Source organism: Aquarana catesbeiana, linkage group LG03 (assembly GCF_042186555.1).
Source record: "Aquarana catesbeiana isolate 2022-GZ linkage group LG03, ASM4218655v1, whole genome shotgun sequence".
NCBI classification, from domain to species: Eukaryota; Metazoa; Chordata; class Amphibia; order Anura; family Ranidae; genus Aquarana; species Aquarana catesbeiana.
The window spans coordinates 66,653,156-66,668,370 of NC_133326.1; the positions used below are offsets into that span (position 1 = coordinate 66,653,156).

Sequence of the window (15,215 nt, forward strand, 5' to 3'; positions counted from 1 at the left end):
CTTCTGTGGTCCCCTGCCAGCACTCCTGGCTCCTCGTTTTCAGCTAGTGCCTCCAAAGGAAGCTCTTTCCTATGGGCGCGTTTGTGCAGGCTCAATGCCAATCCACACTACCTGCATCTATTGACACGGACAGTGTTTCTCGGCCCCACCCCTGCTTACTTGTCACAGGATTTGATTGATCTCTGAGAATGAATAACTTTAAATTATAACTAGTCAGGGATGGCTTGTATTGCAGCATTTTAATTACTTGTTGAGAATAGTTCAATGTCCAAAGTCTGGGCACAGAAGTACTTTATATTAACTGCCATAAATAAGCCTGGATGCATTCAAAGGACAATCACAATTCAAGACAATTTATACACATTATTAGTCCACAATGAAAAGAGTACAAAATAGTATGCAAGTTCCACATGCAGTCTGCAGTTATTGCGCGGCAAACATATTATAGAAAGCTGGCCTCAGTCATTTCTTGTTGTTATTTATGTTAGTTGGGGCCCTACACATCTGTACATTTTTGAAAAAATATGATTTTCTTTGCAGCTTCATCTCAGTACGAAAATCAGCGCAAATAATTTTTACATTTTCTGTTATAGAATGAAGCAGGAACTTTCGAGTGGAGGGAAGCTTAACACTACTCTTCTTTTGGAAAAACTGGTAGGAAATGTATTATTTTATATTTTGAGTTATAAGTGATAGTAAATGATAATCTTGTGAAAGAACCCATTTATTCTGGAATAGAAAAGAAAGGCAAAACATTTATGTATATGTATAACATTTATGTATATGTATAAAAAAACATTATAGATGCCATTTTTCCCTTTTTTAAGTCACATTCCCTCTGTGCTTAGCTGCATAAAAGCTGGGGGAGGAGAAGCAGCAGCACACTGAGCTTCACAGTGAATGGCTGTGCAGGGGGGGGGTGCAGGACAAGTCTGATCATTGGAAGAAAGCAGGCTGAGTTCCCAGCATGCTAGGAGAGCTGACCATGCTAGGAAGGATGTGCTCCAATGCCTAGTGTGGTCAGTTTGAAATAGGAAAGCAGGGGGACTGGCAGGAACAATAGGGATTTCACACAAAGGACGCAATAAAAAGAGAACAGGATACTTTTTCATACAAGTACATGGTACAGGCAGACAGGTATATGAGATGTTGGGGTAAGAAAGGCTTAAGGCTGGGTTCACACCGCAGGACGGGGTGGCTCACAGCAGGGGTCTGGTGCGTCCCCATTCACCATTTCAAGGCCGGTTTCAGCCCAAATTTTTAGCTGAATTTGGACCTGAAACAGACCAGAAGACACACAGGACCCCTGTGCAATTTGCACCGGAGTCGCTCCGGTGGTATGTAAACCGACTCCATAGAGAGCCGGTCACAATCTCCTGTCATGCGAATTGGATGCAGGGAAGTCCTCATCCAATTCGCAATAGTGTGAACCCAGTCTAAAGCTTTTTTTTTTTACATTGTGTCAGATACATTCATGATAAATGGATGTATTAAAGCTGAAATTGCTTTGGGGAAATTACTAAACTACCCTGGCAGTGGGGCTCCCCACACAGCAAGGAGTTCATTTTTGTCTACAACACCTGCATGATCCTCCTCTATTTGTCACTGGTCACCCGCAGATGCTTTGCTGCATTGTCTATCGGTCGTTCTCTGACATCATCATGTACTATGCAGGACCAGCAATCTTTCATTGTATGTGAGGAGGCTGAGGGCCTGTTCACATCCTGTAACATCAGAGAGAAAAGGAAAACACCAGCTGCCAAGGGAGCGAAGTGTAAAATAAGTAAAACTGCTTTTTTAAGGTACCTTAGACAAAAATTAGCATTTATCCCTTGCAGTGCATGGGGAGCCCCAATGCATGGGCAGTTTTGTAATTTCCCCAGGATTCAGCTTTAATTTTAATCAACTGTTAAACTGTATTTGCTTACCTCCAGGTATTTGTGAAAAGTACCTTATTGGGTAAATCTAAACTCTAGGAATTTCTAACAATGACACTGTTGTATCTATCCAGGAAGAGCTCATCACTCACTCAGAAGCCAGGGGCCTACAGTCCAAACTCCCTGGGGGGGTTTACTTGTACAATATAATTAAGCTAACACACACAGACTTTTTTGACCAGTTTTCCACAGTCATTGAAAACAGGTTTACAAAAGCAGACTTCAGGAACTGCATTTCATTTTTTTTTAAACCTAAAAAAAAAAAAAAAGCAACAAATGCACTGGCCACATTTAAGGATTGGTCGGCTGCAATGTATTACATTTTTTGCTTTTGGGTTTAGATATGCTTTAAGGTTTTGCAATTTAATGTAACTTTCCAAATTAAACCTCTTTGGTACCTAGGTACAGCTGTACTGTACATCCAATGGATTTTCCTTTAGAGTGTGCAGCTTGGATTGTCTGTATGCTGAATACCACTGTGCTGCTAGGAAGTGGAAACAGCTGTATTTTACTGTGACATTATGACTTCACTTAGGAATTGTACAGTACTATTCAAATGAGATTTAAAGCATAAACAAACCTTGTTAACCAAGGACAGGGTAACACCGATCTTGGACAAGCCACTAGTTATGCTATTAAATAAATATAACTGAGAATCTGACTCAGGCTATGTGATCAGCTAAACTGTTTACAGATGTGCAGAAAGTGTCAGTTTAGCTACTGGCCAGAAATCCAGTACCTAACAAAGGGGATTGCTAAATATCTCTTTGTACATGGGATAGCCACCAGTGCTAGACTTACATCACATATCAGTATAAAAAAAAAAACAACAACCAATAATGAAAGTCATTCTCAAACGCAGCAATGTGCAGCAGGATAGCTTGTCTCTTTGACATCCACAGCATTCATGAGTTGATCACAGGACTATGATTACTTGCTAATGTTCCTGACTTGGGTATGTGTCAGGGGTAACTATACCAGATACAATGTCAGGAAAATAAAAATAGCCCTAAAAAACAGATTTCTGGTGGTTGTCCTGTTAAGCAATACCTTTACCTAACTCAGGCAAGCATTTGCGCCAGTGTCAGTAAAATTACCGTGCAGGAAGTTCTTACTACCGCAACATTAAGAACCTGTCGCTTTGGCAGCAACAAATTCTTATAGAGTTACAGTCAGTTCAACAATTAGGAAACTGGCAGTAATTAAGATCTAATCTAAACTGGCATACTGGGGTATGCTTGTACTCAGAGAGTGGCTGTTCCTTTGCTTGGAAACTCTCATGTACGGGCAACTTCCTACACAGGGCTCTTTTTCCGAGTGCCGAAATATGGCAATGCCCAAATTTGGGAAATTACTTGTTACTGAATGGGCAGGGCCTGATGGGGAACTGAGAGACTAGCTCCCCAGCAGGTCCACTTTATTTTGATTGAAAGTAAATGGCAGTGGGTGGATTCGAAAGCTGTCATCGGATCGATGGACCTGATGGGGAACTAGATTCTTAGTTTCCCATTAGGCTCCGGCCATCTTCATGTTTAAAACTCCCCGGTCATGTAACTATCAGTGAGACAGGTGCAAGGGCTGGGAAGGGAGAACGGAACTAAGTGAATTGAGGAATGAGTGTACACTGTGGACACTCTGACCTAAGTGCAGTTACGGACAAATTCATGTACCTGTCTCTAGCAGGTACCTGAATTGGGTGCAAGCCCTGACACTTTCAGTGCTGTACTCTGACAGAATTCTAAAGGGTGTCTGTAACTTTTATCATAATTTCTAAAAGGATAACTTTGCAGGTGTATTTTGACAGGAAGTGGAGTGGGTTGAGCTTACAATTAGCTCCACCGTGGCTCCACACATTTCACAAGTGGATCCTTGCTTTAATTTTTGCTGCTCCACATTTCTTCTCCACCACTGACCAAAGCAAGGTAGCAGGTCAAACTGCTATCATGACAGATTGTCTGAGTGAGCACTCCTTATAGCATGGCAACTTAGTACCTTCCTCAAAGTTACAAAATAAGGTTTCTACCTCCCAGGTTTGCTATCTCCTTGATTTTCACTTTAATACCTCCCCTTTTTCTCCACAGGAAGCTGTGGCTCTGCTTCTGGCTCAAAGTCCTTAATGCTTTTGTACTTCTTTTTGGGGTTTTCTTGCAGTAGGGAGAGTTCTTAGGATTGGTGGACATCTGAGATGCCTACCTCCATGTTCCTGTTTCCAGAATCACCAATGCTGTTTGCAGTTCACAGTGGGGGAACAACATTTACAGCTTGTGGTAACAACCTTCTGGTTAGCCACGGCCCCAGGAATATTTACAGAGGTCCTTGCCCAAGTATGGGTGGTAATAATATCAAAGCCGCTGATCAATCTGATCCAGGCAACACTACTGTAGCTTCAGCTTTGGACATATTGGTTGACAGGCCATTTGCTGAGGATCCAGTCTGACAAAACTACAATACTGGCATACACACGTCATCAAGGTGGCACAGCTCGGGAGATGGAACTAATCATTCATTGGGTAGGAGGTCAGGTCCAGGCTTTGTGTTTAATCAAACTGTCTACAGTAGGGAACATGGATCTGATGGCATCTTCTAACATTTCCAAGGCAAACTGGTGCATGGCCAGATGCCCTTCGTTACACTTAAAATGGCTGTAAACCCTCACATATACCCAGTGAAGTGACTGGCCTCAGGTGATACACGGAGATTAAACAAATCCTCCTACTTAAAGCGTTTGTTCACCCAAAAAAAAATGATCCTGTTCCCTTAAAGCATGTTATACAGCACAGTGCTTGTGCTGTGTCATTTGGCCCCTTGTAACACCTAAAAAACCTGGCTGATGCTGCCTGGCTATGCCCTCCCCCGCTGCTGAGCCCTGATACCATGGTCAGAGTAGGTGCCTCCCTCATCCGCAGCCCTGCTATCTGTCTCCTGAGTCCCCCCTGTCCTCCTCCCCCCTCCCCTCCCTACCTGTCTGCTCGTACCAGCGCCAGCTCACCCCCCCCCCCCACTCCTGCTGCTCTCATAACTGCAACTATATTGTCTTATCCCCTCTACCATAATAACAAGTGTCCCTGTGTCTGTGTTATATAAAAAAATCTTCCCATCTGTACCTATATGAGCTCCCCTCCTGGTGCTCAGCTGACTGTCGGCTCTCTCTCTCCTCTCTTCCCCTTCTCCCTGGCTGATGTCAGCGGGAGTGCTTGGCCCCACCCACTGGAGCTGTGAGCCAGAGAGTGAAGAGAGCCGAGGAATCAGCTGACTGCCCGGAGTGGAGCACATATAGATACAGATCGGAAGATTTTTTACATAACACAGGCACAGGGACACTTGTTTTTATGGTACAGAGGGGATAAGACGATTTAGTTGCAGTGGGTTAACAACCACTTTAAGTTGTACCTGCTTATCTGCAGTCTTCTCTACATCCGTTCAAAGTCCAGTTTTTTAAAGCTTGTGTGAGAGTTCAGAAAAAAGGGGGCAGAGAGCTGAAATTACACTGTGCAGAGCTCAGTAAGGAAAGCTTTGGGAGCTAATTGGAGGGAAGGGATACACCCCCCCTCCACACAGCTCACAGGAGCAGAGATGAGGCTATCAATCTGCTGGAGCTCCGACTCCTGTCACCGTTGTTCTCTTGGTGTCAGGAAAACTTGTCAGAAGTGATTCATGCTGATAGTAGAGGAACGAAGCAGCAGACAGACATGACACTTAGGGGAAGATTTACTAAAACTGGTGCACTCAGAATCTGGTGTAGCTGTGCATGGTAGCCAATCAGCTTCTAACTTCAGCTTGTTCAATTAAGCTTTGACAATAAAACCTTGAAGCTGATTTCTGGTTTCTGTGCAGATCTGCATCAGATTTTGCACTCTCTAGCCTTAGTAAATCTCCCCCTTAGTGCTATTAGTAAACCATTCTTCCAGAAATGCATTTGTGAGGTCAGGCACTGATGTTGGACGAGAAGGCCTGGCTTGCAGTCTCCGCTTTAATTCATCTCAAAGGTGTTCTGTCGGGTTGAGGTGCAGACCAGTGAAGTTCCTCCACTCCAAACTCGTACATCCATGTCTTTTTGGACCTTGTTTTGTGCATCGGTCCAAACAATTTGGTGGAAGGGGGATTATGGTGTGGAGTTGGGCTTGGCCCCTTAGTTCCAGTTAAGGGAACTCTTAAAGCGTCAGCATACCAAGACATTTTGGACAATTTCATGCTCCCAACTTTGCGGTAACAGTTTGGGGATGGCCCCTTCCCGTTCCAACATGACTGCGCACCAGTGCAAAAATCAAGGTCCATAAAGACATGGATGAGCGAGTTTGGGGAGGAGGAACTTGACTGACCTGCACAGAGTCCTGATCTCAACCCGATGGAACACCTTTAGGATGAATTAGAGCAGAGACTCCGAGCAAGACCTACTTGTCCACATCAGTGCCTGACCTCACAAATGTGCTTCCGGAAGCATGGTGAAACATTTCCAGACACACTCCTAAACCTGGTGAAGAGTTGAAGCTCTTATAGCTGCAAAGGGTGGGCCAACTCAATATCGAATCCTACGGACTAAGACTGGGATGTCATTAAAGTTCATTTGTGTGTAAAAGTAATATAGTGTAGTTACTATATAGTCCTTTTGTGGTAGCAGTCCTTTTTTAAGTAGATGTAAACCCTATCTAATAGACATTTAGTTTACTAAAGCACTGTGTATTAACCACTTCAGCCCCGGAAGGATTTACCCCCTTCCTGACCAGAGCACTTTTTACAATTTGGCACTGCGTCGCTTTAACTGCTAATTGCGCGGTCATGCAATGTTGTACCCAAATGAAATTTGCGTCCTTTTGTTCCCACAAATAGAGCTTTCTTTTGATGCTATTTGATCACCTCTGCGTTTTTATTTTTTGCGCTATAAACGGAAAAAGACCGAAAATTTTGAAAAAAAACGATATTTTCTACTTTTTTTATAAAAAAAATACAATAAACTCAATTTTAGTCATACATTTAGTCCAAAATGTATTCAGCCACATGTCTTTGGTAAAAAAATGTCAATAAGCGTATATTTATTGGTTTGCGCAAAAGTTATAGCGTCTACAAACTAGGGTACATTTTCTGGAATTTACACAGCTTTTAGTTTATGACTGCCTATCTCATTTCTTGAGGTGCTAAAATGGCAGGGCAGTACAAAACCCCCCCAAATGACCCCATTTTGGAAAGTAGACACCCCAAGGAAATTGCTGAGAGGCATGTTGAGCCCATTGAATGTAAATTTTTTTTGGCCCAAGTGATTGAATAATGACAAAAAAAAATTACAAAAAGTTGTCACTAAATGATATATTGCTCACACAGGCCATGGGCATATGTGGAATTGCACCCCAAAATACATTTAGCTGCTTCTCCTGAGTATGGGGATACCACATGTGTGGGACTTTTTGGGAGCCTAGCCGCGTACGGGGCCCCGAAAACCAAGCACTGCCTTCAGGATTTCTAAGGGCGTACATTTTTTATTTCACTCCTCACTACCTATCACAGTTTTGAAGGCCATAAAATGCCAGGACAGTTCAACCCCCCCCCCCCCCCCCAAATGACCCAATTTTGGAAAGTAGACACCTCAAGCTATTTGCTGAGAGGCATGTCGAGTCCATGGAATATTTTATATTTTGCCACAAGTTGCAGGAAAATGACAAACTTTTTTTTTTTTTTTTGCACAAAGTTGTCACTAAATGATATATTGCTCAAACATGCCATGGGCATATGTGGAATTACACCCCAAAATACATTCTGCTGCTTCTCCTGAGTACGGGGATACCACATGTGTGGGACTTTTTGGGAGCCTAGCTGCTTACAGGGCCCCGAAAACCAAGCACCGCCTTCAGGATGTCTAAGGGCGTAAATTTTTGATTTCACTCCTCACTACCTATCACAGTTTCCAAGGCCATAATATGCCAAGATGGCACAAAACACCCCAAATGACCCCATTTTGGAAAGTAGACACCCCAAGCTATTTGCTGAGAGGTATGGTGAGTATTTTGCAGCTCTCACTTGTTTTTGAAAATGAAGAAAGAAAAGAAAAATGTATTTTTTTTTCTTTTTTCAATCTTCAAAACTTTGTGACAAAAAGCGAGGTCTGCAAAATACTCACCATACCTATCAGAAAATAGCTTGGGGTGTCTACTTTCCAAAATTGGGTCATTTGGGGGGGGGGGGGGGTTGTGCCATCTGGGAATTCCATGGCCTCCGAAACTGTGATAGGCAGTAAGGAGTGAAATCAAAAATTTACACCCTTAGAAACCCTGAAGGCGGTGCTTGGTTTTTGGGGTTCTGTATGCGGCTAGGCTCCTAAAAAGTCTCACATATGTGGTATCCCCAGGAGAAGCAACAGATTGTATTTTGGGGTGTAATTTCACATATTCTCATGGCATGTTTGAGCAATATATCATTTAGTGACAACTTTGTGCAAAAAAAAAAAAAAAAAAATTGTCTTTTTCCTGCAACTTGTGTCACAATATAAAATATTCTATGGACTCGACATGCCTCTCAGCAAATAGCTTGGGGTGTCTACTTTCCAAAATGGGGTCATTTGGGGGGGTTTGAACTGTCCTGGCATTTTATGCACAACATTTAGAAGCTTCTGTCACACATCACCCACTCTTCTAACCACTTGAAGACTAATGCCCCGTACACACGGTCGGATTTTCCGACGGAAAATGTGTGATAGGACCTTGTTGTCGGAAATTCCGACCGTGTGTGGGCTTCATCACACATTTTCCATCGGATTTTCCGGCACACAAAGTTTGAGAGCAGGATATAAAATTTTCCGACAACAAAATCCGTTGTCGGAAATTCCGATCGTGTGTACACAAATCCGACGGACAAAGTGCCACGCATGCTCAGAATAAAGAGATGAAAGCTATTGGCCACTGCCCCGTTTATAGTCCCGTCGTGTGTATGCAAGACAAGTTTGAGCCAACATCCGTTGGCTCAAAAATCAAAATCCTAGGATTTTGTTGTCGGAATGTCCGAACAAAGTCCGACCGTGTGTACGGGGCAAAAGCCCTTTCTGACACTATTTGTTTACATGAAAAAAATTTTTTTTTTGCAAGAAAATTACTTTGAACCCCCAAACATTATATATTTTTTAAAGCAAAGGCCTTACAGATTAAAATGGTGGGTGTTTCATTTTTTTTTCACACAGTATTTGCGCAGTGATTTTTCAAACACATTTTTTGGGGAAAACACACTGTTTTTAATTTTAATGCACTAAAACACACTATATTGCCCAAATGTTTGATGAAATAAAAAAGATGATCTTAGGCTGAGTACATGGATACCAAACATGACATACTTTAAAATTGCGCACAAACGTGCAGTGGCGACAAACTCAATACATTTTTAAAAGCCTTTAAAAGCCTTTACAGGTTACCACATTAGATTTACAGAGGAGGTCTACTGCTAAAATTACTGCCCTCGATCTGACCTTCGCGGTGATACCTCACATGCATGGTGCAATTGCTGTTTACATTTGACGCCAGACCAATGCTTGTGTTCGCCTTTGCGCGAGAGCAGGGGGGGACAGGGGTGCTTTTTTTTTTTTTTTCTTCATTTTTTTTTTTTTGCTTTTTTATTTTATTTTTAAACTGTTCCTTTCATTTTTTTTATCATTTTTATTGTTATGTCAGGGAATGTAAATATCCCCTATGATAGCAATAGGTAGTGACAGGTACTCTTTTTTGAAAAAAATTGGGTCTATTAGACCCTAGATCTCTCCTCTGCCCTCAAAGCATCTGACCACACCAAGATCAGTGTGATAAAATGCTTTCCCAATTTCCCAATGGCGCTGTTTACATCCGGCGAAATCTAAGTCATGAAATGCTCGTAGCTTCCGGTTTCTTAGGCCATAGAGATGATTGGAGCCATTCTGGTCTCTGATCAGCTCTATGGTCAGCTGGCAGAATCACCGGCTGCATTCTCAGGTTCCCTGTTGGGACAGGAGAGCCAGAGAAAAACACGGAAGATGGTGGGAGGGGGAGACATTCCTTCCCACTGCTTGTAAAAGCAGTCTAGAGGCTAATTAGCTGCTAGGATTGCTTTTACATGAAAGCCGACCGCTGGCTGAAAAGAATGATACCAAGATGATACCTAAACCTGCAGGCATCATTCTGGTATAACCACTCAAAGTCCAGCAACATACCAGTACATTGCTGGTCCTTGTTGGGCATATATTGTAATCTTTTTTTTTCATGCAGCCTGTGGGCTGAACGAAAAAAAGAGATTGATTGGTGGGTATGCCCACCATTAGAATACCTCCCTTCATCCACCCACTTCTAATGATGGGCATACATGCACCATTTATATATGCCGAAGCATGGGAGCATTCGCCCTAAAAGTTAGGAGCAAATTGCTCCTCTGCCCCTGCTGCCCCCATGCTTCGGCATATATAACCTCCACTGGAGTCACGGCTTTATATATAGTGGGAGCAAACGCTGTTGCTGTCAAGATAAATACATCCGCGCTGCAGCTGAATGGCATACCTGAAAACAAAAAAATGGTTAACAATAAAACACAGTAAACAGTAAAGTATAAAAAATTGCATACCTGAAAAGTAAACATGATAAAACATAATAACAATAAAACATTGCAGAATAGAATACAGTAAAAAAGAGCAGAACAATAGAGAGAGAATAGAGAGAGAGATTAATAAAACGACAACTATTTTTGTTTTTTTATTCTATATTTTTTTGTGTGTTTTTTTTTTTTTTACATTTTTTTGTAACTGTAACTTTTATAACTGTAACCGGTTCCAGGTTCGGGTCTCTCAAAATGCGATGGCATCTTGGGAGACCCTGTGAAAGTGTGCCTAGTCTGTGCAATGCTGTACCCTATGCTAATACTTAATTAGTGTATGGTAGCGTTCAAAACATTCACCAATGCGAAGACCAGGATTGTCAGAACAGGAGGGACAATAATAGCGGGTGTCACGCCTATATCCACGCTTGCTGCAGACACAACATCTTTTTTGGGGGGGTTCATTGGGTAGGGGTACTCGGGAGGACATAAAGAAAATGCCTCTCATGCAGCCGACTGCATTTGGTTGGGGATGTGAATGGAGGAAGTACGGGTGCTGCAGAAGTGGTGGGTTCCCAATTAGGATTGGCGAATGCAGCAGGAAGGGCACTATGGGCACGACGGGCCTGTGTTTGTCTTCTTCTTGGTGGCAGCGGGACACTACTTGTGCATGCCACCTTACCAGCTTGAGCTGCACTTATGGGACTCGCCACGTCACCAAGTGTTTTTGCAGTGCTGGTTTGACTACGACCGGGGTGTACTAGGCCGCTGGTGCTTGCCAGTTCACCAAAACTGTTAGGGATCAGGCCTGACTCTGCGAACGCTGCAGTTATGCGTTTAGTGTTTTGTAAGTGACAGTGATTGATCGATACTGCACTTGGGTGGGCTGGGCTGGGCCAGGAGGAGGGGCAAAACGCAGGTGCTAGCAGGTATCTGGGCTGATCCCGCTAACACTGCGTTTTTGGGAACCCTAAACTGCTGGGGACGCTAGTATAGATACAGATATTGATCCGTTCAGATACCATACCACTAAGGGAGGTGTATGGTGCGTGCGTGGGTGTTAGCGGTACTGGCGCTAACCTGACGCTGCCTGGGGCGACGCAGACCCTATTTGACCCTAAAACCTGAGTTATATCACTGCAGGGCGATCAGGGGGCTAAACCTTTATTAGGTAATAAACGGCGGGTGCCCTGACATTATAAAAAATAAACTGACTAACCAGCGTCACCCGTAACACTTATACGGTGATCACTGGTGAAAGGGTTAACTAGGGGGCAATCAAGGGGTTAAAACCTTTATTAGGTAGCATATAGGGGTCCCTGACGGCGAACCTATATATTTACCTCCCTAACTAGCGTCACCAGTGACACTAATACAGCGATCAGAAAAACGATCGCTTAGTGATACTGGTGATGGGGGGTGATCAAGGGGTTAAAACTTTATTAGGGGGGGTTAGGGGGGTATCCTAGACCTAAAGGGGGCTAACCCTAACTGCCCTACCACACTAACTATCACAAACTGACACCAATGCAGTAATCAGAAAAAAAAAAACTGCTTGGTGTCACTGTGACGGGGGGGACCGGGGGGTGATGGGGGGTGAAAAGTGTGCCTGGTGTGTTTTACTGTGTGTGTAGTGTTGTGCACTCACATCGATGTCTTCTCTCCTCGGCGCCGGAACGGAAAATACAGAGCCAAGGAGAGATGACATCACTTCCTCTGCCACTGTTTCCTATACAGCAGCAGAGGAAGAATCTCATTCGTGGGGAGCGATCGCGAGGGGGTGGCCACGAATTAATGGTCTCCCCCTCAGCCTGGATCACTCCCCTAACGAAGCCAACCACCTCGGGCACCGGGGGGGGCGGGGGGCTGCGATGCACCCCCCCCCCCCCCGCGGGAGGCAGATCACGTACCAGGTACGTGATTTTGCCTGCCCGTGCCATTCTGCCGCAGTATATCTGCGTTAGGCGGTCCGCAAGTGGTTAAAAATAGCAATGTATTAAAAATGTTCTTTTGTGTTTTTCATCCCTTTTTTGCATTACAATTTTGCTAGTATTCTAAAGCCTCTTTTGCAGCTGTTTTACTGTCTAAATGCACATGCTCTAGTAATGGCTGCATGGCATTTCTTAGGATGAGTTTCCTGATGGGGAAAATAGTACACCATATCTGCATAGTTTGTGTTAAAAAGGTTGTAGTCTTTCCCATTGTTCTGTGAAACAACACAGGAGCAGAAATTGGAGAGACAGGGACAGTCTTCTTTGCAAATCCTCTCAAGCTCAACAGGTTGGATGGGGACTGTGGATAGCTATTTTCAGGTCTCTCCAGAGATGTTCAATAGGGTTCAAGCCAGGGCTCTGGCTGAGCTACTCTAGGACATTCACAGAGTTGTCCCTAAGCCTCTTCTTTGTTGTCTTAACTCTGTGCTTAGGATAGTTGTCATGTTGGAAGGTGAACCTTCGGCCCAGTCTGAGGTCTTGAGCTCTGTGGAACAGATTTTCATTGAGGATATCTCTGTACTTTGCTCCATTCAACTCTCCCTCAACCCTGACCAGTCTCCCAGTCCCTGCTGCTGAAAAACACCCCCACAGCATGATGCTGCCACCACCAAGCTTCACTGTTGGGATCTGGTTTCCTCCACACATAATGTTTAGAATTGAGCCCATCAGTTCAATCTTGGTTTCATCACACAAGAGAATCTTGTTCACAGTTTGACAGTCCTTCATATGTTTTTTTTGCAAACTCCAAGGGGGTTTTCAGGTGTTTTTGCACTGAGGAGAGGCTTCCATCTAGACACTGCCATAAAACCCAGATCAGTGGAGGGCTGCAGTGATGGTTGTTCTGGAACTTTGTCCCATCTCCACACAGGATCTCTGAAGCTCAGTCAGAGTGACCATTGGTTTATTGGTCACCTCTCTTACTAAGGCCCTTCTTTAATCCTGCCTCCGAGATCTGCAGGCAGTTCATTTGACCTCATTACTTTTGATCTAAAACAGTAAGCATTGTCTGCTGTGAGGCCTTTCAAACTGAGATGTGTGCCTTACCAAATCATGTCCAATCAATTTATGTAATTTACCACAAGTGGACTCTGTCAAGAGAAATGGGACGCACCTGAGCTAAATTTCAAGTGTTGTTGCAAAGGGTCTGAATAGTTATGCCAATGTGATATTTCAGTTTTTCCTTTTTCATACATTTGCAAACATTTCCAAAATTTTGTCTTCACTGTCATAATGGGGTACTGATTGAAGATTAATGGGAAAAAAAAGAATTTAAATAAATGTAGTATTGGGCTGCAACATAACAAAATTGAAAAAAGTGAAGGGAATCTGAATACTTTAAAATACACTGTATGTCTGTGGGCTTATGCTTTTAGTTCTAGGCTCCCGCTAAACTCCTGTGGCTGTACGAGTTAAGCCTCATACACACGATCAGACTTTGTACAGACTTTCCCATGGATTTTTGAACAAAGGGCATCGGCCCTAAACTAATTAAGCATACACACAGCAGGACTTTTTCAGCCAACTTTCACCAAATCACATGGTTTTTCAGCTCTTTACCGCCACCCTTCAAGGTCAACTTCTGTATTCTTGTCTGATCTTTTGCATTGGTTTTGAGCATGCGTGTTTGTACTTTGGACTAAAGTCCTATGGACTTGTGTACACACGATAGGATTTTGCACCATAGGACTTTTGTTGCCGGAAAGTTTGTCTGTTTGCACAGCCAACATTTGTCCGATGAAAAATGAAAAAGTTTGTCCGATGGAGCGTACACACGGTAGGATGTTGCCTTAATACAGCTAATTTGCATGTTTGTTGTCAAAAAGTCTTATTGTGTGTATGGGCCTTAAGAGAGAAATGTAAGAAAGTGTCTGCATGTGTATATGATAACATCTGTGGCTTTTTTGGGCTCTGTTTAGCTTGTTTGTGTGTGTTAAGCCCCATACACACGATAGGACTTTGTACTTTCCCTTGGATTTTTGTACAAAGGGCATTGGCCAGAAGTTTGTCTTGCATACAGACGGCAGGACTTTTTCAAATCACGTGGTTTTTCAGCTCTTTACCACCACCCTTTGGTCAACTTCTGTATTGTTGTCTGATATTGTGTCAATCTCGCCACTTTTATTGGTGAGATTGACACCTTGCGAGCTGGGTTCACACTGGTGCGGGGATCTGACTTGGATCCCCGCCAATGCCAGGCCCTGTGTTTGGTATGAATCTTGAGGGGGAACTCGACGCCAAATTTTAAATAAAAAAACGGCGTAGGGGGTCCCCCCAAAATCCATACCAGACCCTTATCCGAGCACGCAGCCCAGCCGGTCAAGAAAGGGGGTGGGAACGAGCGAGCGCCCCCCCTCCTGAGCCATACCAGGCCGCATGCCCTCAACATGGGGGGTGGGTGCTTTGGGGGAGGGGGGAGCCCTACGGCCCCCCCACCCCAAAGCACCTTGTCCCCATGTTGATGATGACAAGGGCCTCTTCCCGACAACCCTGGCCATTGGTTGTCGGGGTCTGCGGGCGAGGGGCTTATCGGAATCCGGGAGCCCCCTTTAATAAGCTGGCCCCCAGATCCCAGCCCCCCACCCTTTGTGAATGAGTATGGGGTACATCGTACCCCTACCCTTTCACCTAGGTTAAAAAGTGTCAAGAAAAAAACACAGTACACAGGTTTTAAAAGTAATTTATTAGGCTGCTCCGGGGGTCTTCTTCCGACTCCGGGGGTCTTCTTCCGACTTCGGGGGTCTTCTTCCGACTC

General features: G+C 43.9%; 1 protein-coding gene across 10 annotated transcripts in view; it reads left to right on the plus strand.

Moving 5' to 3' along the window:
* Positions 1-15,215, plus strand: part of FAM227B (family with sequence similarity 227 member B) — a 651,639-nt gene that overhangs the window by 574,452 nt on the left and 61,972 nt on the right. For all 10 annotated transcript variants that reach the window (XM_073618643.1, XM_073618642.1, XM_073618640.1 and 7 more), the window contains one exon: positions 594-654. In XM_073618643.1, the coding sequence (XP_073474744.1) occupies positions 594-654 (61 nt within the window). The remainder of the gene's footprint in view (positions 1-593; positions 655-15,215) is intronic.